Source organism: Pantherophis guttatus, chromosome 1 (assembly GCF_059756535.1).
Source record: "Pantherophis guttatus breed Tessera chromosome 1, ASM5975653v1, whole genome shotgun sequence".
Classification (NCBI taxonomy): Eukaryota; Metazoa; Chordata; class Lepidosauria; order Squamata; family Colubridae; genus Pantherophis; species Pantherophis guttatus.
This window is the reverse complement of record NC_142063.1, coordinates 17,101,947-17,126,035: the sequence shown is the minus strand read 5'-3', so window position 1 is coordinate 17,126,035 and position 24,089 is coordinate 17,101,947. Positions and strand designations below refer to the sequence as shown.

Here is a 24,089-nt window from a genome sequence, read left to right as displayed (position 1 = left end):
CCTGGAGGCCGTGCGGATCTGGATGGGGAGAAACAGACTCAGGCTCAACCCATCCAAGACCGAGTGGCTGTGGTTTCCGACATCCCGATATAGTCAGTTGGCGCCATCACTGACTATTGGGGCCGAGTCATTGCCCCCCACGGAGAGGGCTCGCAACTTGGGTGTCCTCCTGGACTCACGGCTGTCTTTAGAAGAGCATATGACGGCCGTGGCCAGGGGGACTTTTTATCAGGTCCGCCTGATTCGCCAGTTGCGTCCCTTTCTGGATCGGGACTCGTTAAATACGGTCACTCATGCTCTTGTCACTTCCCGCTTGGACTACTGCAATGCTCTCTACATGGGGCTCCCCTTGAGGAGCACCCGGAGGCTCCAGCTGGTCCAGAATGCGGCCGCGCGGGTGGTTATGGGAGCGACGTGGCGCTCCCATGTGACCCCCCTCCTGCGCGAGCTGCACTGGCTCCCGGTGGTCTTCCGGGTGCGCTTCAAGGTTTTGGTTACCACCTTTAGAGCGCTCCATGGCATCGGACCGGGGTATCTACGAGACCGCCTTCTGCTACCAATAGCCTCTCACCGACCAGTACGCTCCCATAGAGAGGGGCTCCTCAGGGTGCCGTCGGCCAAACAGTGTCGACTGGCGGCCCCCAGGGGGAGAGCCTTCTCTGTGGGGGCACCTACCATCTGGAACGAGCTCCCCCCAGAGATACGGAAGATCCCGGACCTGCGCACGTTTCGCCGTGCTCTCAAAACTTTTCTATTTCAACAAGCTGGCCTGGCCTAACTCCCCTCTTTTAAATTCTTAAATTTTAAATTTTTTAATTCGTGATTTTATAAATTGGGTGTTTTAATCTGTGTTTCGGCCGAAATATTTAATAATTTTAAGGGATTTTTAATATTTGTATTGTCTGTATTTTATCTTGGCTGTTCACCGCCCTGAGTCCTTCGGGAGTAGGGCGGTATAGAAATTTGATTAATAAATAAATAAATAAATAAATAAAAGGGAGCGTGGTGGCCAGTCAAACCTTGTGACGAACAAAGCTGAAAGCTTCCACGCCATTCTGCGTTGCCGGACTTTTGCTATAGACTTTGCTGGATTATCTCTGGACTTGATTGACTCTGTAATTATTGAGCTGTTTCTTTTGATGTACCAGAAGCGGGGAGAAGTTATCTCTCCTCTTCGTAAGTAATACACTCTTGGCAGGCAGCCACTAGGTTGTTGCCAAGTTCCGTTATCATAAGGAAAAGGATTTTGACGGCTGGTTTAGTCTTTAACTCTTGAACGTCTGTTGGTGTGTGTGCGTGTGGGACGGGGACAGAACATAGAGACGCATTTCCTTCTAATGCAAGAATGGCCATTGGATTCTTAGAGGAGTGCTAAGAAAGGGGAATTTTCATCAGCGATAATGACTGTATTTGGATTAACTCTGCAGCTCCAGGGTTGAAAATAATTACACTCCAAACGCAGGGGAGCACCAGTAGGAGAGAGCCATTGACTTAGTATCTCATTTGTGGGCTTCCTAATGCATCTCCAAGCCTATGTTGTAAATGGGAAACAGATGGGTTATTCTGGATGCCTCTAGTCTTACTGCAGCATCCGAATTGTACATGTTTATCTTACATTGTTCTCACTTAGCATCCATAGAGACGGTTTTCTGTCACCAGCTGCCTGGTCCTTTTTTTTAACCGGATGATTGAATCTGGAATATTCTGCATGCAACTCAAGTGTGTGTTCTACCACTGAGTGACAATTTCTCCCTCTCAAACCTGGCACACGCTCTTATCTTCTCCTTTTGTTTGTCAGGTAGGGCTTGCTCCCTCTGATCCCTGTTGAAATCCTTTTCAGGTCAAGTGTATCCGTGCTCATCGGCATTCTTTTTTCTGTGTCTCTAGGATCAACTCCAGCAGAAGATAATATGCCCGGGTCCAGTGGCTTGCCTGACAGCTGCTCCCAATGGTCTCTACATCTTGGCAGGTATTGCTGAAAGCATCTACCTCTGGGAGGTAAGGGAGTTGGTAGCATTGGTGTGGAATGCAGTCTGGTTGTTTTGGCTGCTCAAGGAGAGAGAGGGCTGAAAGTTTAAGAAGCTGAAACACTAGTGGAAGAGTTGGACTTGCTGTTCTCCCCTATGTTAGAGTACATTTGCTAAAGTTAAAGATCAACCATACACAGTGAGAACCTGGAAGTGTTCTTTAATTCAGTGAGAGTGGGAAATCAATCTCTCTCTCTCTCTCTCTCTCTCTCTCTCTCCCTCCCTCCCTCCCTCCCTCCCTCTCCCCCTCTTGCAGGGTGGATAAAAATCAATGATTTTTAAAATAAATAAATAAATAAAAATCAGATTTTTTTGATTTAAATCGGATTTTTTTTATTTTTATCGAATTTATTTTAATAAAAAAACTTTTGGGGTAAAAATCTATCATAAGATAGTTTTCTATTTAAGATACATAAATAGTTTATTCAGCATGAAATGGAGCTTAGTTATGTAGCATGAGGCTGTATATTCTGCAACACTGGGACTATCGGTGAGTCAACAGTGGGTCAAAGGAGTAGCAGAGATGACAGTTGCTCTTTAAAAATTATGATTTAAATCGAGTTGATTTAAATCAAGCCTTTTTACTAGTGATTTAAATCATGATTTAAATTGTGATTTAAATCCACTCGATTTAAATCAAATCCACCCTGCCCTCTTGTATGTGTGTATATGAATATGATATTTATATACTGTAATACATATGTGTATGCATGTATATATCCTGCCTTTATTATTTTTTAATAATAATAAAGATGGTGCACAGGCCTAATAACTCCTTCCTCCTCCTATTTTCCCCATAACAACAACCTTCTGAGGTCTGTTGGGCTAGGAGAGTGACTGGCCAAAAGCCATCTGGCTGGATTTCATGATTTAAGGTGGGACTAGAATGTCATGTTTTCTAGTCTGATGCCTTAATACTTTGGTTTTGTATTAATCTGTTTTATTTAGAACTCACTCACTTCCACCAAAGTCAGATCATGACTATTAACAGCTTTAGTTAACAAAAATAGATGAGTCAATAAATAACAATGAATCCTTATAGCACCATTCTTAAAACAGCCATCAAAAATGGCATGAAGTACACACTGAGAAGTCAGCTTAGAATGGTTTTTCAAATTGCATAGAATATAGAATATAGAATAGGAATAGAATAGAATAGAATAGAATAGAATAGAATAGAATAGAATAGAATAGAATAGAAAATGTGGAGTGGAGTGGAATGGAATGGAATAGAATAGAATAGAATAGAAAATGTGGAGTGGAGTGGAGTGGAATGGAATAGAATAGAATAGAATAGAATAGAATAGAATAGAATAGAATAGAATAGAATAGAATAGAATAGAATAGAATAGAATAGAATAGAATAGAATAGAAAATGTGGAGTGGAGTGGAATGGAATGGAAGGAATAGAATAGAATAGAATAGAATAGAATAGAATAGAATAGAATAGAATAGAATAGAATAGAATAGAATAGAATAGAATAGAATAGAATAGAATAATTTTCTCAGCTCTGGTGGATGGATTTATTTCATAATCAATAAACCTGATCCAGGACTGGTGTCGCATGCCCCCAATGAGGAATATGTCACAGAAGTCTGGCTGCTACATTCTGGACCTGCTGCAGCTTCTGAATTTCTTTCAAAGACATCCCCAAATAGAAACTATAACACCAATCTATTGGAGGCAACCAGTTTGGATCAGAAAGGCCAGGTCATAAAGTTCAAAAAAAGCTCAGAAATCAACTCATCCAACCCACTCGCTGCAGAATCTGTTAAAATATTTTGGGCAGATAAGCTATCCAGCGTTCGTTTGAAGATTTCTGTTAAAAAGGACTGTGTCACTTCGTGAGGCATCCTATTTCCCTGTAGTTTCAACTCATTAGTTATGATCTCTTGGTCAATAAAGAACAAGTCCATTCCCTTCTTTATTGAAACTCTTTTTTTAAGTTTTGGAAGATTGCTGTCATGCCTATCCTCTTGTCTTCTTGTTTGCAGGCCAAACATATTTAGTCCCTGCAGCCATTCTTTGCAGGACTTAATCTCCAGTCCCCTCGCCGTCTCTGAACATATTCCACTTTGCTCATGTCCTTTTCAGACCACAGTGCGCGAACCGGAGAGATGGTTTTATATGGGATCTGAATATAGCAAAGCAGAGTGGGGCAATTATTTTTCACAATCTGGATTGTGTATTCCTGGTGATACTTTCCAACATAGAGTTTTCTTTTTTAGCAGCCGTTTCATTTTGTCGGCTCATGTTCAACTTGTGATCTTTTAGTGTAGGAATCTGCAATCTGCATATGTGCAAGGATTTTCCTGTCTTGGATGGCAAACCTCAGATAAGGAAGGTTACTTGCACGTAAGCACCAGGAAATTACATTAGAAGATAAGACCCTAATTCTGTAAACAAGAGGAACAGGAGGAGAGGAAGTGGGATGTGTGTTAGATTTTAATTATAGCCAAATATTGGAAGTGCTTAAGCAAAGCAATAATGGTTAACCAAAGACTCTAGTTACCTGGAAGATTCTGTAGCCAATGAGATGCTGCCAAGTACACTGTAACTTGAAAGTAACAAACTATATAATGTCACTATGTAAGACAATAAAGTTACCACTCACATACATCCTCAACCTTTGTGTGTGTGTGGTCACTACATTTTAGAAAGCCCAGTTCTTTTTCGCATCCAGTACAGCCAAGTCCCTCCCATCCTACAGCCGTCCTTTTTTCTTGCCAATTTCAAGACTTTGCATTTTTCCCTGTTAAATTTCATCATATTGATTTCAACCCACTGCTAAAGACTAATCCTTTTTTAATCTTCCCTTTCTCTCTTGAAGTATAAGCCAGTCCCTTAATTTAGTGTCATCTGCAGGTGATCCGTCCCTCGACTCTTTTACCCAAATCACCAATAAAAACGTTAAACAACACAGCACCCAAGACAGAGCCCCGTTTCACTCCGCTGGATTCTGTTCTCCAGTCTGATATGAAATTATTTGGGGACGCGGTGGCTCAGTGGCTAAGACACTGAGCTTGTCGATCAAAAGGTCGGCAGTTCAGGGGTTCGAATCCCTAGTGCCGCGTAACGGGGTGAGCTCCCGTGACTTGTCCCGGCTTCTGTCAACCTAGCAGTTTGAAAGCATGTAAAAATGCAAATAGAAGAATAGAGACCATCTTTGGTGGGAAGGTAACAATGTTCCGTGTGCCTTTGGTGTTTAGTCATGCCGGCCACATGACCACGGAGACGTCTTCGGACAGCGCTGGCTCTTCGGCTTTGAAATGGAGATGAGCACCGCCCCCTAGAGTCAGGAACGACTAGCACCTATGTGCGAGGGGAACCTTTACCTTTACCTTACTCTTCTAGATTCAGTCAAATGGCCAATTAAAAAATCAATCAAAAGTTACCTTAGGTGGCCCCTGTTTTTACCATTTTATTAATACAGGTAGTCCTCGATTTACGACCACAATTGAGCCCAAAATTCAGTTCCTAGTGAGACAGTTATTAAGCTAATTTTGCTTCATTTTACAACCTTTCGTGCCACAGTTGTTAAGTGAATCACTGCAGTTGTTAAGTTAGAAACACTTAGGTGAATCTGGCTTTCCCGTTGACTTTGCTTGACAAAAGGTCATAAAAGATGATCACATGACCACAGGATACTGCAATTGTCATAAATGAGTCAGTTGCCAAGTGTCTGATTTTTGATCAGGGATGCTGTAATGGTCGTAAGTGTGAAAAACAGTCATAAGTCACTTTTTTTCCTGTGCCACTGTAACTTTAAACAGTTGCTAAATGAACCGTTTTAAGTCAAGTATCTGTATATCAGAAGTTTTGTTAAATATTTTGTGCAAGTTAGCACTATTCAGTGTTGGATAAATTGGGCAAAGTTGATAAATGCAGCTGATAGAAATCATTCCTTGCTATCATACTCATGTACATATTATGTACTAAGTAGAGAAACACCCCAAAATGATGGACTTGCTCTTCTGGAGGTGTACAATTTCCGCAGAGATGCTCCTAGAGAGGCTCCTATTGACTCCTAGAGAGGTTCTGGAGGCTGGGGACAGCAAAAAATGTCACTTCCTGTCCCACCGAGAGTTGGGAAATGGGCCCTTTCAGCCTCCGTAGGGTCTCCAAGGGAGTGGGAAAGGCTGTTTTCGCCCTTCCCAGATACACAGAGAAGATCTGGAACCAGGTAAGAAAGAAAAACGGGCCTACCAGGCCATCATGTGCCAGGGGAGGGGGGAGGAGCTGCGCACGCATGCGACCCTCCCCGCCCCCCCCTCTCCTGGCACGCAATGGCAAAAAGGTTAACCATCACTGGGATAGGGTTTCCTGCCTGGGCAGGGTGTTGGACTAGAAGACCTCCAAGGTCCCTTCCAACTCTGTTATTCTATTCTAAAAAGTAGGCTGGGGTAATAATCCATGTTGAGTGTTACATATTAATAAAGCTACAGGAAGTAAGTCCTCTTATCCTCATCCCACTTTCCGAAGGCTGTGGTGGCCTCCCTCTTTCTCTTGGAATGCATCTTAATGGGAAATTATCAAAACCAAGAGTCAAGTGATTAAAATTGCAACTGTACATTTAATTCTATCGAACAGCCAACAGCCAGGACTTGGTAAACAGACTCGCTGAGTCAGACTTTTATATAGATGTTTGTTTAAAAGATTTATAAAGCTGCCGCTCTCCCAGTTTAACTCTTTAAGTGGCACACACCAATAAAAATCAAAGAGAAAATCAGGATCAAAGAAGAAAATACTGTGCAGGACCAAAATAAATGGCACTTAATCGAGACAGCTAATAATAACATATAGTCTCACTGGAGAATTGGCTTGTATACCATACGGTCTCGGATGGGAGAAAAGCCGGGTGTTTTATGTCTTTGTGTGAGACCATTAGAGTCCAGCTATCTCGGTCAGCGGTGAGGAGGGGCACTTCAAAGGGCAGACTTGACAACAGAGAAAACATGTCTTAAGCCACCTTAGCTTCATAGGTGATAACTTGCTGGGAGTCATGTGGCATATATTGTACAGTTCATAAATTATTATTGGTTGATCGCACACAGATTTGGCCTTTTTGTCCACCTATCGGGTCCTTTCCAAGGACCTGGGTTAGATGAATGTTGCTAAATAAATAAATAAATATCACCACCAGGATCTTACACCTGGAAGTCTATTGGCAGCCAGCACAGCTCACACAATAGTGGTATTATAAAGGCCACACTGAGGGAAGTTCATTGCTGCCCACCTCGTTGCATTCTGAATGACCGGCAGCTTCCAAGTGGTTTCCAAGGGCAGCGCCCACACAGAGTGCACTGTAGAAATCCAACTGAGAGGTAACTAAGGCACAAGGAGGGCCTCCTGATCTAGAAACAGCTGTAATTGAGGTAATACGACAAAAGTTGCACAAAAGCCCTCTTGACCACAGAGGCCAGCTGGTCCTCAGACTCCCTAGAATCACAATGGATTCATAGAAGAAGGAAGTCCATGAGGAGCCCCAAATTGCATATCGGGGGGAACCGCAATCCTCCTCAGAGCCAGCGTGGAAAATTCCCAAAACCAGTTCCTGAAAGACCCATCACACAATCTTTCAGTCTTGTGAATAGAAATAAAAATGGAATGGAATAACAGAGTTTGAAGAGACCTTGGAGGTCTTCTAATCCAACCCCCTGCTTAGGCAGGAAACCCTATATCATTTCAGACAAATGGTTGTCCAATCTCTTCTTAAAAATTGCAACATTCACAACTTCTGGAGGCAACTTGTTCCACTGGTTAATTGTTCTAACTGTCAGGAAATTTCTCCTTAGTTCTAGGTTGCTTCTCTCCTTGGATAGTTTCCACCTAATATAGTTGAGACAGAGCTTTTTTTTTTCTCGTCATCTGGACACCCTCAATAGCTTCCAGGCAGTAGGAGAAAAGCAAGACAGCATCATTAGTTCAGTTAGGCAAAGGAATATAACCGTATCGTCAATATGAGCCGTAGTGGCGCAGTGGTTAGAATGCAGTACAGTTGGTCCTCAATTTACGACCACAATTGAGCTCAAAATTTATGTTATTAAGTGAGAAATTTGTTAAGTGAGTTTGCTCCATTTTGCTTCCTTTCTTGCCACATTTGTTAACTGCAGTTCTTAAATTAGTAACAGTTATTAAGTGAATCTGGTTTGCCCCATTGATTTTGCTTGTCAGAAGGTCACAAAAAGAGATCAACTCCAGGACGCTGCAACCGTCATAAATGTGAATCAGTTGTCAAGCATCCGAATGTAAATCACATAACCGTGGGGATGCTGCAACGAGTGTGTGAAAAATGGTTGTAAGTCACTTTTTTCAGTGCCATTGTAACTTTGAACCAGTCAATAAATGAACTGTTGTAAAGTCGAGGACTACCTGTATTGCAAACTGCCAGGAGTGTGTTTTTCCTGGGCTCAAGATTGACTCAGCCTTCCATCCTTCCAAGATCAGTAAAATGAGGACCCAGATTATTGGGGACAATATGCTGACTCTGTAGGCTTTCTGTGCATCTAAAAATATCAAAGCCACTTGTTTTTCAGGATGTGCCTCATAATATTCCAAAGTGTTCCAAAATTATCCTCACGTTGTCTTTAATCTGTCTTTTTGGCAGAAACCCATTTTGATCAGAGTGTATGAAATTATTTAAGTATCTTTTGAGTCTTTCTGCCAGTATTGAAGCCTAAACACATTACACCAATACCAAATGGTGTAATGGGCATTGGTAACCAAGCACAGTCTTCTGAACTGGTCTGGAAGGACACCATGATTTGTTGCTCAGTAATCTTCCCCCCCCCCACTTTAAATAGAGCTAAAAATGCCATTTCTCCCTTCCTTCCCCCCACCCCACGCTCTATAACAATTTTATTTTACTTAATACATCTCAGCAAGGTTCACTGCTCTTCCCCCAGTCTCTCTTCTCTCTGGATTTGCTCTCTGCAAACATTAAGTTGCTGTGTTTTTTGGCTCTGTACTCCTTAACATCCTGGAGAAATATAAAATCAGGTTTTATTTGAGTCAGAGGAATTGAAAAATTGTGTGGAATGTGGGTTTTTGTTTTGTTTTTTAAGATCCATGGATTGGAAAGTACATTAAAATCCATCTAATCAACTTCCTAATTCCTAATTCAGTGCAACAGCTGCAAGTATAGTGGGTCCCAAAAAGAGAGTAGTTAAGTCAAAAAGAGATCATCACCTCTGGAAGCAATCTACTCTGTTGTTAGAAAATCAAAATCCATTCAAAAGAATTGTATGTGGAATTCCATGTTGTATTCCTGGAACTTTCCAAGGTGATCCAGGATGTTCTAGAACACTATCCAGGACTTTCTGTTTTGGAAGAGTCACTTCCAGAAAATGATGGACTTATCCCTGGAATGATCGAATTGGCACATTCCCAGAATAAAATGAGGGAGAACTATATAACTAACAAAAATGTTCTTCTAATTTATTTAGGTAGGAGGTAGGAACTGCATAGTTCCTTTTATCTATAGGAAGGAAGTGTCATTTACAGATCAATCATGACTCTAATAAATAAGATTATATTGAACAGAACAGAATAACAGAGTTGGAAGGGACCTTGGAGGTCTTCTAGTCCAACCCCCTGCTCAGGCAGGAAACCCTACACCATTTCAGACAAATGGTTTTCTAGAAGAGAAGAGAAGAGAAGAGAAGAGAAGAGAAGAGAAGAGAAGAGGAGAAGATAGATTTCAAAATCGTCAAGAAGTCCAGCCTTTTGACACTTCCAGGAACAGAGAATCTACAGCCTTTGTAAGAGGATTGTTCCACTGTTGTGAAGAATGTGCCATCAAGAAGTTTTCCCCTGACAGAAGCAGAAAGATCCTGTGAATACAAAATGTGCTGGTCTCTCTACAAAAATTGCACTTATTTGCTCCACATTTGGTGGACATGTTGAGGTGAGAGACAATGCCACTTTGATGCTATTCGTGAAGTTTTGGGAGTGGGTGGTTTTGAAAAGATTGCTGGTTGATCCACTCCTCAAAAGGCCTGCCCTAGAGGTTTCAGGATGAGACAAGCATCAACTTCTCTTCAGCTTCACCTGTTTTTAGGAAAAATTGTAGAGAAAGTGATGGCGTGACAGCTGCAAAGGGCCTTTGAAAGGCCCCACTTCTCTTTTAAGTAGAGAAGACATAATAATAAATGATGTGGGTTTTTTCTCTCTCTCTCTTCATGCTGGAGAGTTGCTATCAGATCAGTAGATAATTCTTGGCACGCGACAGATCCTTATATTATCCTCATATTTTTCTATCCCATAAATTTAATGCCACATTTTATTACCCCATTCAAGAATCTGTTCCACTTGGCTACATATTCCTTCTTTGCTTCACGGACTGTTTTTGAATATTTTTCTATTCTTTTCTCTCTTTTTTTCTATCTGGATACTGGGTGGGCAAGAGAGGATGAATAATTTAAATGCAAAGTCTTCCCAGGATTGCAGATGTCTTCTTTTTCTTTCTTTTTTTTTCTTTTTTTCTTTTTTTCTTGTCTGTACCAGATAATGCTCTCTCTTCTACAGCCTCTCACCCAGGGTTAATGAGAATACCGCAGGCTTCCATCCACTGTGAAAAGAGTGCAAATGTTATTTTTATAACAGCAATATTTAGAGTGCTTTCAAATTCAGATCCATCTTGGGTGAACAATAGGTAATGAAAACGTTGTCATGCTTCCTTTCAGCCTCTTTGAGTGTGTTGTGATTGAATATTTCAAGTGTGCTCTAATTGGAGAAGAAAGGGGGGAGTGGCCATCCTCTGAGGGTCTTTCTTCCTCCTGTCACACCTCAAACTTTTAGAATTATGACTCCATATCCCTTGATTTGTTATCACAATTATAGCTAGTCCTTGACTTACAACTGCAATTGAGCCCAAAGTTTCTGGGGTCAAGCACAAAGTTGTTAAGGCTAAAGTAAGACAGTTGTTAAGTGGAATTTTACCCCATTTCACAACTTTTTCTTTTTACCACAATTATTAAGCGAATCATTGCAGGTGTTAAGTTAGTAAAAAAAAAAAAGCATAGCAATTAAAGTATTGAAGCGGGCAAGAGACGATGGATAGACAACGATTTTCTTATTTATTGTTCTGATTTGTTTTTCCTTTTTCTTCTCTTTCTTTTAAAGCAGAGCAATTAAAGTATGAAGCGGGCAAGAGATGATGGATGGATGATTCTTTTTTGTTGTTGTTCTGAGTTGCTTCTACTCCTCTATTCTTTTTTTCTTTTTCTTTTTTTCTTTAGGCAGGTGACATGATTAGAAGTTAGGCAGGAAAGAAAGAAAAAGTCTCTTAATAAAGGGTGACATGATTAAAAGCTAGAATAAGTGATAGAAATAAGGGGAATATTAATGTATACATTTTTATTTTATAAAATGAAAGTAATAATGAGAAAATGTGGAATAATCGAATAATGATAGACTGCAACCTAACATAGATGTGTATTGTTACTAGAAATACATAAGTTGACTTAATGTAATAATTATGTTTAATCTGATCAATTTCATTTGTATTGGAATGTATGGTGCCCAGGTGCCACACTGTTCACGCATTGATTTTGATCACATGACTCTGGGACACTGCAACTACCACAAACACATGTCAGTTGCCAAACATCCAAATTTTGATCCGGTAACCATGGGAATGCTGCAATGGTCATCAGTGTGAAAAACAGTCATCAGACACTGTTTTCAGTGCCATTGGTCACTAAATGAATGGTTGTAAGTCGAGGACTACAAGACTTGTGGTGAACATCCCTGTAATGTCCACTTCAAACTACCAACTATATTTTATTAAGTTTATATGCCACTCATCTCACTGTCAAGCAAACTCTGGGCGGCTGACGACAATATAAAAATACAATAAAGAAACAATAAGAACATGAAAAGCCTTCAGCATTAAGAATTAAAACATTTAAAATGAACTAAGTCTAGCTAAAAGAGACCAATACAAGAACAGAATGGAATTGGAATCTTGTAATCTATTAACCATCCTCCAAAGGAGGATGCTTCCATTAAGCCAGGTTTTGGGGCCCTTTCGGAAGGCCAAGCAGGTGGGAGCATATAACAACAACAACAACAACAACAACAACAACAACAACAACAACAATAATAATAGTAATAATTTTATTTCTATACCGCCCTTCTCCCGAAGGACTCAGGGCGGTGTACAGCCTATTTAAAAACACAAGACAAAACAACGATTAAAATTTAAAATAATTAAATAGATTTGGCTCAAATTTAAAACCCCAGAAATTTAAATACCCCAATTTAAAACTATTATGTTGATAGCCCGGCCTGGCGGAACAACAGGGTCTTCAGTGCGCAGCAAACACCCGGAGGTCGGAGATCTTACGTATTTCCAGGGGCAGTTCGTTCCACAGGGCTGGGGCTCCCACAGAGAAGGCCCTCCCCCTGGGTGTCGCCAGCTGACATAACTTGGCTGATGGCACCCGGAGGAGACCCTCTCTGTGGGAGCGAACTGGTCGGTGGGAGGCTATTGGTGGCAGAAGACGGTCTCAAAGGTACCCGGGTCCTGTGCCATGGAGCGCTTTAAAGGTGGTGACCAACACCTTGAATTGCACCCGGAAGACCACTGGGAGCCAGTGCAGCTCGCGCAGGAGGGGTGTCACGTGGGCACGAGTTGCGCCGATAACCACCCACGCGGCCGCATTCTGGACCAGTTGGATCCTCCGAGTGCTCTTCATGGGAAGCCCCATGTAGAGAGCATTACAATAGTCCAACCGGGAAGTAACAAGGGCATGAGTGACCGTGCGCAGGGTGTCCCGGTCCAGAAAGGGCTGCAACTGGCGAATCAGGCGAACCTGATAAAAGGCCCCTCCATATCTCACCTTGAGGGGCACAAAGTTCCATGGAGCCATGGCAGAAAAGAGAGGCCACTCTTTTGAAGACAGCAAAGTTTGACTCGGCCTTCCATCCTTCCGAGGTCGATAAAATGAGAACCCAGGTTGCTGAGGGCAATATGTTGACTCTATAAACCACTTAGAGAGTGCTGCACTGTGAAGCAGTATATAAGTCCTAAGTGGTATTGCTATTTTGGACAGAGAGGGCCGCTGGTTTGAAAGAGGGGTCAGAGGCCATCTATGTCAAAATTGAACAGTCCTCTTTCAACAGAGGGGGAAGCTACAACACAGTCCTTTCAGCAGTTTCAAGAGGGCTCCACGCCTATTTGCACCACTCAGGTGATTCTGAGGACACAGATGAACCTCCAAGTGGCCTCAAGGACTCTCTAAAAAGGATGCAAATGACCAGCTGTCTGCAAGGAGTATAAATCCTTCCATTCCCCACTATCCAGTCAGAGCTGAAGAAGCTTCTTGGATGATAAGCAAAACGTCTTCAAAAGAAAAACCTGGAAAGTCCAGTTGCCTCTTGAAAAAGCACCCTTGGGACAACCATGTCAGCGTTTGTTGCAAAAATCAAATCCAGAAAGCACACACAGGTAACTGATTCAGCAGGATTCATGAACTTCTCTTTATATGTAATATAACACATGAAATAAATAGACAATACCAACACCAGAGAAGAGAACAGTTTTCAGTTCTGAGTTGCAGACAGACTAGTTTCGTTTTAGAGCTCAGCACAGAGCTAAGCCACGCCCAGACGTCTTGCTTAAGTTTCTGTTTCCAAACAGTTCTCATTGGCTGATCCAGTTGCTATGCGTATTCATTGGCTGACCTTGTTACCATGTCTCTGCCAGTTCATGAATATTCTGACAAACCATGACCTGGATGACTGAGAATCTCCATAGAGATTGGCAGAAAAGGCTCATCTGGACTCTGTCAACCATTTCTTTTTTTTTTGGCTGATTGGGTCCAAAATACACCTCTTCTGCCAGAGTGGGTGGGGCAGACCAATCCCATTGGAGCGAGACGGTTCCTGTGCCATAAAGGTGAAAACCAACACCTTAAAATTGGACCTGGAAGCAAACCAGCAACCAGTTAGTTTATTGACTCAATCATAACTTACTATCCTGCGCGAGGATTGCGATTCCAAATCCAGAACAAGAACAAAGCATTTATTTATTTAAAGCATTTTTTTTTATTCTGCACTCTGCCCGCAATGGCTCTCGGAGCATCTTATGCAAGATTGACACTACTTAGGATTGTTGGCTTTTTCTTTTGTTTGTCTACGAAGCATTTTTGTGTTCTGTGGACTCTTTAAGGAGGGAGATGAAATTAAAACAGGTTGGGTTTTTTCCTGACTTCAGTCTTTGTCAGCTTATATGGAGGTATTCCTGTGCAAAGATTAGGTGTCCCATAATTCTTGTTTCCGTACAACAACCAGGTTCATGTTTTGAGGAAGCCTGCAAACGGCACAGAATAATGCCGTATATACCACTACCATTTTTTGACAGCTCTTTTCTGACCTAGGCTTCCCCAGCAGCACAAAGCCAAGTCCTCGTCCCGATAAAACCCTTTTATTTAATTTACAGTGAATTCCTCTCCAGCAAAATCTTTCCTCTCCCACAGTCTTTCAAGATAGTTCACAATTACCGACCTTTATCAGGCTTGGAGAGTGGCCAGGGCAATATCATTCAGACGCCGCAATACTTGGCAAGAATGCAGTAATGAACCAATTGTCTCCTGCAAACTCCACTCCCCAGGCTCCAGCTGTTCGTCTGCCTCACTGATGTCTGACTCCAAAGCTGATAACTGGCATACGGCCCTGCCACCCCCCCCCCCTGCCTCTGACGCAGAGCACTTGTCAGAGCCTTTCCCAGACTCCAGGACTAGCCCATGTTCCTCCTCACTGTCCGAATCTGCTGCCAGATCCACTGGCTGCTGGCGGGCCACAACAAGCTCCCTTTCTGACAAGGTAGCTCTTTTGTCATCTTCAGAAGAATCCCATCCATCCTGCCCAGATGCATCGGGGGGGGGGGATGGTTCTACTCCATCAGCTTTCCCACTTTTTTGCATCTGATACAAGAATTTCCCACGTTCCCTTGGCTATCAGGTTTTTCCTTTAGAACAGGGCTGTCAAACTCACGGGCCAGATGCAACACCCCCCTGTTTTAGAACATAGAATCATAGTACCAATAAAGGAGAATATTTATAGCTCAGGGTTGACATGAGGGGTCCTTGGTGCTCTCTGAGCTTGCTTGTTTTCTGGCAGACGTTTCATTAACCAAACTAAGTAGCATCATCAGTGGTAGTAAAAAGCTTATAGCAATAGAATAGCACTTAGACTTATATACTACTTCCCAGTGCTTTTACAGCCCTCTTTAAACGGTTTACAGAGTCAGCCTATTATCCCCAACAATCTGGGTCCTCATTTTACCCACCTCGGAAGAACGGAAAGCTGAGTCAACCTTGAGCCGGTGAGATTTGAACTGCCGAACTGCAGCTAGCAGTCAGCAGAAGTAGCCTGCAAAACTGCACTCCCACCACTGCGCCACCTCGGCTCTTATCCTTACTACTGGCATAAGTTCCTTACTAGCACTGATGATGTTACCTAGTTTGGGTAATGAAACGTCTGCGAGAAAACAAGCAAGCTCAGAGGGCACCAAGGACCCCTCATAGAATTATAAGGTTGGAAGGGCTCTTGGAGGTCTTCTAGTCCAACCCCCTGCTTTCTTTACTTGCTTCCAAAAGCACCTTTCCAGATGGCTGCATCAGGAAGCGTCTGCCACTCCTCATTCTTTAGCTGGAAGCAGTTTCCATTGCGATCATTAAATTTTGGGGTAGGTGGAAACCTGGAAACCATTTGGTTGGATGGTTCAAGGCTATAGCTCTACCACTTAATCTTCCGAAGGTTCATAGAAGGCAGTGTCTCCAGAACGTCTCTTAACGGCTTCCTGCTTTAGCCGGAGACATTAGATGATTTTTCTCTTTCTCTTGTCTCTTTTCTTCATTTGTATTGTGTCTGCTGAATCGTTAGCCATTGTTTTAAGCTGAGCCACTTGAAGTGATTCCTATCTATCTGGAAGGAAGCTGCTCCGATAAAAAGTAGCAGTTGGCAAGACCACTCCATTAATTTCTCTATTGCCACATTGTCTCTATGGCTGTGATTCCATGAATTAACTGTTAGCACAAAACGTGGTTTGCAAAGGATAACGGTTTGCAATCAGAGTGTTACGATTCCTGGTTCACAGTAGCCTGTCAGTCAAAAAAGGATTTGTCTGCAGTTATACAGAACCAGAGTTAAACCTCATTAGCATTGGAGTGGCCTGATTTTGGAATGGAAAAGAGTTCAAAAGCTTCTTTTTTATTCTGTCTGGATATTGTTGTGCATCACTTAACCTTTCCAGTCGGATCAGGATGCTGGTTAGCCCTCATAACACAAAGTACAGTGATCCTCAGGAATTTATCCGGGGTTCTTAAATGAAACACTCAGCCATGAGAATGAGCTTGCTGTCCGTCATCTTGTGATCCCTTGCAGGTCACAAAAGGCCTCAGGCAAATAAATCAGTCCACAAATAGTTTCATTCCTATTACAGCAGTCTCGCTATTTGAAGGGATAAAATTTGGAGAAAAGAGTATATATAATACTGGCCCCAAACTGAAGTAAAGTAAAGGTAAAGGTTTCCCTCGCACATATGTGCTAGTTGTTCCCGACTCTAGGGGGCGGTGCTCATCTCCATTTCAAAGCTGAAGAGCCAGCACTGTCTGAAGACGTCTCTGTGGTCATGTGGCTGGCATTATTTTAAATTTTGTATTCCTGTGTTTTATCCTTTGGCTGTTCACCGCCCTGAGTCCTTCGGGAGAAGGGCGGTATAGAAATCTAATAAAATAAATAAAATAAAATAAAATGACTAAACTCCGAAGGTGCACAGAGCGCTGTTACCTTCCCATCAAAGTGGTCCCTATTTTTCTACTTGCATTTTTTACGTGCTTTCGAACTGCTAGGTTGGCAGAAGCTGGGACAAGTAACGGGAGCTCACTCCGTTACATGGCGCTAGGGATTCGAACCGCTGAACTGCCGACCTTTTGATCGACAAGCTCAGCGTCTTAGCCACTGAGTCACTGCGTCCCTTTTAAATAAAAGTAAATCAGTGTCTAAAGTTCCTGAAAAGTCAATTACTATACAGTGCTGTATTGCAGATTAATATGATTATGTTGGATAGCTACAGCTTGCCACTCTATCGCATGCTTATCCAAATGGGCCTGAAAACAAGTTTCCTTGTGTTTAATTTGTTACTTCACAAAAATAATAAATGAGTGTTTGAATTTCTGAGATTCCTTGCCAGGAAGGAGCTTCATGTAAAATGGGACAGGAAAGAGTTTCGGTGACAAGAAGTTTTGTCCCCAGTGACCATTTGTCAAAGCTGCTGTCACTGCCTCTTGCCGTGCAAGGATCCTCTCTTGCAAAGTAGGTCGGAGAGATGACATCCACAGGTACTACCAAATCTGACACGGTCATTTTATGGCCTCTTAATCGACCCTATTAGGTACATTGTTACGATGAATCTTGTGGCTTTCTGTAGCTGCATGCTTGTTTATACTAGAGCAGGGGTCTGCAACCTTAAACACTCAAAGAGCCATTTGGACCTGTTTCTCACAGAAAAGAAAACACTGGGAGCCACAAAACCCTTCCCGTGCCTGACTATTTCCTGAGCGGCCACAAAACTAGCATATGTAGTTGAATTAAACGTTCCGTTTTCTTCTGAAACTTTTCTTTTCTTGGATTTATCCTACCGGGGGTTGAAAAGCTCAATAAATCGCATGCTGGTGGGTGTCACACATTGACGGTTGTGATGCATATTTTGAGTGACGGAGCCACAGCAGAGGGGTGAAAGAGCCACATGCGGCTCCAGATCCGCAGGTTGCTGACCCCTGTACTAGAGAACCTGTGAGCCGTTGTGTTGTGGCCTTTAGGCTGCCAGCAGAGGTAGAGGAGGAGGTTGAGGGTGAGCCTGGGCCAGCTTCGGAGCCTTTGGAAGGCTTTGATAAGGAAACAGCATCAGAGGCAGAGGCAGAGCCGGGGCCTTCCGTCCTCCCCCAGGTGGAGAGGCAGCTGTCTTCGGGGCCTGTGCTAAAGGAGAGGGAGGAACAGATGGGACCCATCCCAGATGCGCGTATGTGCAGAGAGGAAAGGAGAGGAGAGCAAAGGAAAACAATAAGCCGGCTCTCAGGGAAAAGCAGACATGGACACAAGCCAGGCCTTCCCTGGCTGGGAAATATCATATTTTTCAGAGTATAAGACGCACCTTCCCCACCTGCCAAAAGGGGGTGAAAATTTAGATGCATCTTATACACCGAATGTAGCCCTGCCCACCCACTGGCCCTTACCCTTTTTGCCTCTGCCTCGCAGCAGTTACCTCCTTGCAAGCAAACAGCAAGAAAAAACAGCTCCTTTCAGCTTTAGCACAACCTAATTAGCACAAGTTGATTGGATCGGCCTCCCGACACTCAGCTGATTTGCTCTCAGCTGTTTTGCGCAGGGCTCTGCTGCTTGCTGCAAAGAAGTAAATTGCTGGAGCAGATTTTTTTCCCCCTTGTGCTAATCAAGCTATGCTGAAAATGAAAATGAAAGTAAAGCAGTCTGTTTGCTGTTTGTTGCAAGGAGGCAAAATTGCTCAGATTTCTTTTTCTTCTTTTCCTCACCAAAAAAGGTAGGTGAGTCTTATACTCTGATGCGTCTTATACTCCGAAAAATACCGTAAATAGTAGGGGTTTGGGAGTGGCTGGTTGTCATAGACAACCGTTTGTTTCCTAATATACAGCAAATTCGAATTCCTTGGCCAGAACCAGGTTTGTTGATACTAATTACGTTTGGTTTTTGTTTATCCGCATGAATAAAAGATGTATTGCCTTCCCTGGAAAAGTTTTCTTTTTTAAAAAAAAATCTGGCTCCCCCCCCCCCCCCCCCCAAGGCCTGGGAGAAGGCTAGAAAAATGCATGTTAGACGTTTTGATTTGGGGCCAGGTTTTTGTTGTTTTAATAGAAACATAGAAAACTGATGCCAGGAAAAGACCCAGTGGTCCATCTAGTCTGCCCTTTGAGTTTTTGTTTTTGTTTTCTTTTTAATTAATTAACTAATTCAATTTTAATTATTAATTTTATGGTCCACTGCACAGTCAGCCAGATGTTCCGGCTGGATTTGACATTTTTGTCTGCCTTTCAAGTCCTTCCCAAAGACCTGCGATAGGCAGATATGGATGTTTGATGGTGTTAGGTAAAGGTAAAAGTTCCCCTCGCACATATGTGCTAGTCGTTCCCGACTCTAGGGGGCAGTGTTCATCTCCGTTTCAAAGCCGAAGAGCCAGCGCTGTCCGAATACGTCTCCGCGGTCATGTGGCCGGCATGACTAAACGCCAAAGGCGCACGGAACACTGTTACCTTCCCACCAAAGGTGGTCCCTATTTTTCTACTTGCATTTTTTACGTGCTTTTGAACTGCTAGGTTGGCAGAAGCTGGGACAAGTAACGGGAGCTCACCCTGTTACGCGGCACTAGGGATTCGAACTGGTGAACTGCCGAACTTTTGATTGACAAGCTCAGTGTCTTAGCCACTGAGCCACCATGTCCCTCTTTGATGGTGTTACAGATGTATTATTTATTTTATTATTGTTGTTTGTTTATTTTTTGTGGGATGATGGACCTGTGTTTATCCGAAGCATGTTTAAACTCAGGTACTGATGATTGACCCATTACCTCCTCTGGGATTTGTTACCAACCTTCCACTACTCTTTCTGTGAAGTAAAACTTCCTAAAGTTACTGTTAATGTTTTATTAATCATTGATTTTACAGTTTTGATATGATTTTTTTTGAAAGTTTTTTTATTTTCATTTCTCATAAACATACACAAATGTACAATTTCTTAGCCATTATTAATCATAGATATTTTCTTCCTCCTAAAATTTTAAAGTATACTTGGGGTTGCTTGTCTTCCATTCCATATCTTCCTTATTTCACAACAACCCTTCCTCTCCTTCTCCCCTCTTCCCCTTCCCTCCCTTCTTCTATTCTTTTCCACTTTCTTCTGTCCTCCTCCACTCCTCCCCTCTTCCTCCCTTTCTAACCTTCTCTCCTACTCTTGTTTCCCCTCTCTTTCTTCCTCTCCTTTCCCCTTTCTTCTATCCCTCTCTCTCCTTTCCTCTCTTCTTTCCTCTTCTTCCTTTCTATCCCTCTACTCCTCTCTCCATTCTCTCTTGGTTGTTTTTCTTTTCAATTCAATATATTTTCAAGATAGTGTTCAAACAACTCCGATTTTCTATTTACATGCATTTTCCTTTCAATTTCTTTTCTGTTTTACTGGTTATGCATATATCATCATTAATGTACATTTATATAATAACACTTTTTTCATTCCCCCCCCTTCCCCCTTTTCATATGATTTTATATGTTAACTTTTGATTGGAGCCGCCCGAAGTTAGTTGAAAGATGAGCAGCTATATAAATGTGTTAAATAAATAAATTCTGGAGGATATTCAGAGGCGTCTCTGCCTTGAAAACAACCCATTTTGATTATTTTGTTTCCTTACTAGATTCCTCAAAGCCTACAGCAATGGCAGAGCTTCTAATATACCGACTTCACTGGAAAAAAATCTTTAAAATTTTGGGATATATTCAGAGATGTCTCTGCCTTGAAAATAGCCCATATTGAATTATGTTACTCACTCACTCTGTCTATCTGTCTATCATTTATTTGCACACACGCACACTCGAACATCAGCACGGGGAATGTTAATAAGACATTTTGTGATATGTCATAAATTGTTTCGTGATAATTTTTATGTCATAAAATATTGTATAAAATTTGCCAAATTTCAATTCCACTTGAGTCTCGGGTCCTGGATTTTTGGATGCATTCTGTAGGTTAGGTACCTTTTGAGGTACCTTGGCTGAAATACTCTTGCCCTATGGTGCAAAATTTCACACAGTTAAATGTTAACGGTATCAGAATTTTAGAGATATATAGACCTGTTCACTTGAAGGAGAAGTTCCAGACCTTCTGTTTCATCTCTTATTTCTATTCCTGTTCTTTTTTTTTCTTTCTTTTTTTTTTTGGCTACAGATATCTAGTGGGAATCTACTTGCTATCCTGAATCGACATTATCAGGACTTAAGCTGCTTGGCCTTCACGGACGACAGCAGCCATTTTCTCTCTGGAGCCAAAGACTGTCTTGTCATAGTCTGGAGCCTGTACAGGTATGAATCGAAATGGCCTCCCACTTCCCGATTGTGCCCACGAGGTCAGCATCACTGCATTTACCAGTGCTCCTGCATGAGAATATTATTTTGGGCATATTTTATTTTAACATATTGGGAGTGTCCTGAGCTTTAGAGGAGGTATGTTCCGCTTTTGTGCAGAAAGAGATCCTTGACAATCCTTTTGTATTATCTTCACAAATATGTCCAGCCAAACGATGTCCTAGTTAAACTTTAAGTTAAATTACTTTTAATTATGGATTACTTAATTATTAATATTTGTTTTAAAGAAGTACCTTTAAGTTTGGATTCATCAAAATCACATTATCTCCTTGGTAGTTTAAACAATAAGGCCATATACCTTGATCGAAAAACTTTGTAGAATTGAACAAGTTTTGCAAAAACTTTTGCCATTTGCCATTTTTTATACTGATATTTAGGGAGAGAGTTATGGGCCAGGATGTTAAGAGATACCTCTACAGAATCTTCTCTTTAGTTAGCATCCTCAGTGGCATGTGTCACAGATGAAAGTAAGGCTGCTTGCTTTGGCTAAAAAGCATAACATAAAAGCCTCTTAAGGTCAGGAAAAAAAGGAAAGATTCTTGTGGATGGGAAAAATTTCCCCAAACACACCCCAGTGAATGAATTCTGATATTATTCAGTGTCCGCAGGAAGCTGACAAACTTCCTTTTCTTCCTTTAGTCGGATTTTGATACGTTGATCTAAAATGGAAGGTAGAGACAACTGGAAGAAGAAGAAGCCTAAAGATTTAGACTTTATCAAAAAAAAAAAAGCTGCAAATAAAATGGGCAGCCTGTAATTATCTCCTCAATTGATTCCCACCTAAATTCCCTAACACTCATTTTTAGCATTATTGCTTTAGCGGTTAAATGGAGTGCATGTTTGCAGCTCCAAATCCATCCTTGCGTACAACTTTCCTATTTATTGTGTTAAAACTGAATCATTTCTCAGTGTGCTACAGGTGGAACACGGCCAAAGCCCTGAGCCCCGCCACGTGTGGTCACGGCACAGCCTTCCCATCACAGATCTCTGCTGCGGTGTTGGTGGCCCCTTGGCCAGAGCTGCCACAGGCTCTTTGGACCAAACAGCAAAGGTACAAATATTCAATTTGGAAGCAGCATAGATAGTTCTCAACTTGGAGTGGTACGGTGGCCTAGAGGTGGAGCTCTCGCCTCACAATCAGGAGGCTGTGAGTTTGATCCTAGGTAAAGGTAGATATTTCTCTCTCTGGGCACACCAAGAATATATCTGCTGAACAAAACTCCGCATTGGTGACAGGAAAGGCATCCAGCCATTAAAACACTCTGCTAGCTCCATTCAGTTGCCCAGACTCCACCCCGCAAGGGATTATGGGGTTGTTAAAAAAAGATGATAGTGATAGATAGTTTTCAACCTATAACCATTAGTTTAGCGACCGTTCAAAGATACAGCTGTCAGAGTTCCAAGTAACATACCCACAGCAAACAAAACTCCGAGGCAGGTAGATTCCTCAAAGAATAGTTTTATTTGATTTATCATATTGGCACAGGCTGGTAAAAACCGACTGAAGTTCCCCACGGTTTTCACCTAATTAAAAGTAAAAGTTTTTCCCCCTCCCCAAACCATCAGTCACATGGTCCAATCAAGGCGCTGTCTGGTTGCCTGGTGACATCGCTCCTCCTTCCTCCGGCCAGGTGTGAGAATGTCCTTGGTTCCCAAGAGAAAGTATTTTATTTTGGCTACAAAATCCCAGCTATCTCTAATCCCCCCCCTCCCTATCCCTCATCCCCAGTATGGCAACATTGAAGCTCCCAAGATGGCTTCGGTCAGGTCAGCTTCAGGGTTGACAACGGCATTGAAAAAAGTGACATGACTGTTTTTCACACTTATGACTGTTGCAGCATCCCCTTGGTCAAAAGATCAGAATTTGGATATCTGACAACTGGTTCATATTTATGACAATTGCAGTGTCCTGGTATCATGTGATCACCTTTTGCGACTTTCTGACGAGCAAAGTCAATGGGGAAGCCAGATTTACTTAACAACTCTGTTCCTAGATTAACAACTGCAGTGATTCGCTTAACAACCATGGCAAGAAAGGTCGTAAAATGGGGCAAAACTCATTGAACAACTGTTTCGCTTAGCCACAGAAATGTTGGGCTCCATTGTGGTCATTAGCTGAGGACTAGCTGCATTATAGTTTTGTGCAAATAGTTCCTTGGGATGTTCTGATTTTCTTTAAAAATTCTCCAGTTAAACTGTTACAGTGTTTCTCTGCAATTGAATTTGACCAGGACAGCACAAATAACGTACTGTTCCTAAAGAGCCATTTTTATTTTTTTTTGAAAAACAGCAAACTATATGCAGAAAAGGCAGTTCAATCTGTTTTAGGAGAAAAATGGAATGTTCCCGAACCGGATTGCATAATTTTGCACACGGCTAGGGAATTGAATTGCTTTGTTCATGGCGAATCCTTTTTAAGGTAGGAAATAATAACCACTGCTTGGCAAATACGTACCTATGCATATTCATTTCTGCTGGTATACTTAATAGGTCTGGAAATGGAAACCTTTTGCTTACATATAACAAATCCTTTCCTAAAGCTTTTCTAAACGTTTTCTGGACCCACACCCTGCTAGGGAGGGAGGGGGCAATATAATCCCCCCAACCCCCCCCCCCCCGGCTATAATTTAGAGCCTGTTTTCAACATGGATTTTTTTCTGTCCTATGTATAACACAGTTCAGAAATGGGTCGTGGAACTGAACGTATTGTAAAATAACCATGTATTCTAATTAGTCTCAGGATACCAGGAGAGCAAAAAAAAAATTGGGAAAAGAGACAGTTGAGTTAAATGCTGGATGTCCCCGATTCAAGGACTGGGAAAAAAAACAGCACCATATCTTTGGCATTTAGCTGGAATGTAGGAAAAATGAACCCCTCAGCTCAAAGCTGGTAAC

General features: G+C 42.1%; 1 protein-coding gene across 1 annotated transcript in view; it reads left to right on the top strand.

Moving 5' to 3' along the window:
- The window catches only part of WDR18 (WD repeat domain 18), a 75,999-nt gene that overhangs the window by 12,530 nt on the left and 39,380 nt on the right, over positions 1 to 24,089 (top strand). The window contains exons 2-4 of the mRNA XM_034442523.3: positions 1,888 to 1,998; positions 20,998 to 21,131; positions 22,104 to 22,245. Of these exons, the coding sequence (XP_034298414.2) occupies positions 1,888 to 1,998; positions 20,998 to 21,131; positions 22,104 to 22,245 (387 nt within the window). The remainder of the gene's footprint in view (positions 1 to 1,887; positions 1,999 to 20,997; positions 21,132 to 22,103; positions 22,246 to 24,089) is intronic.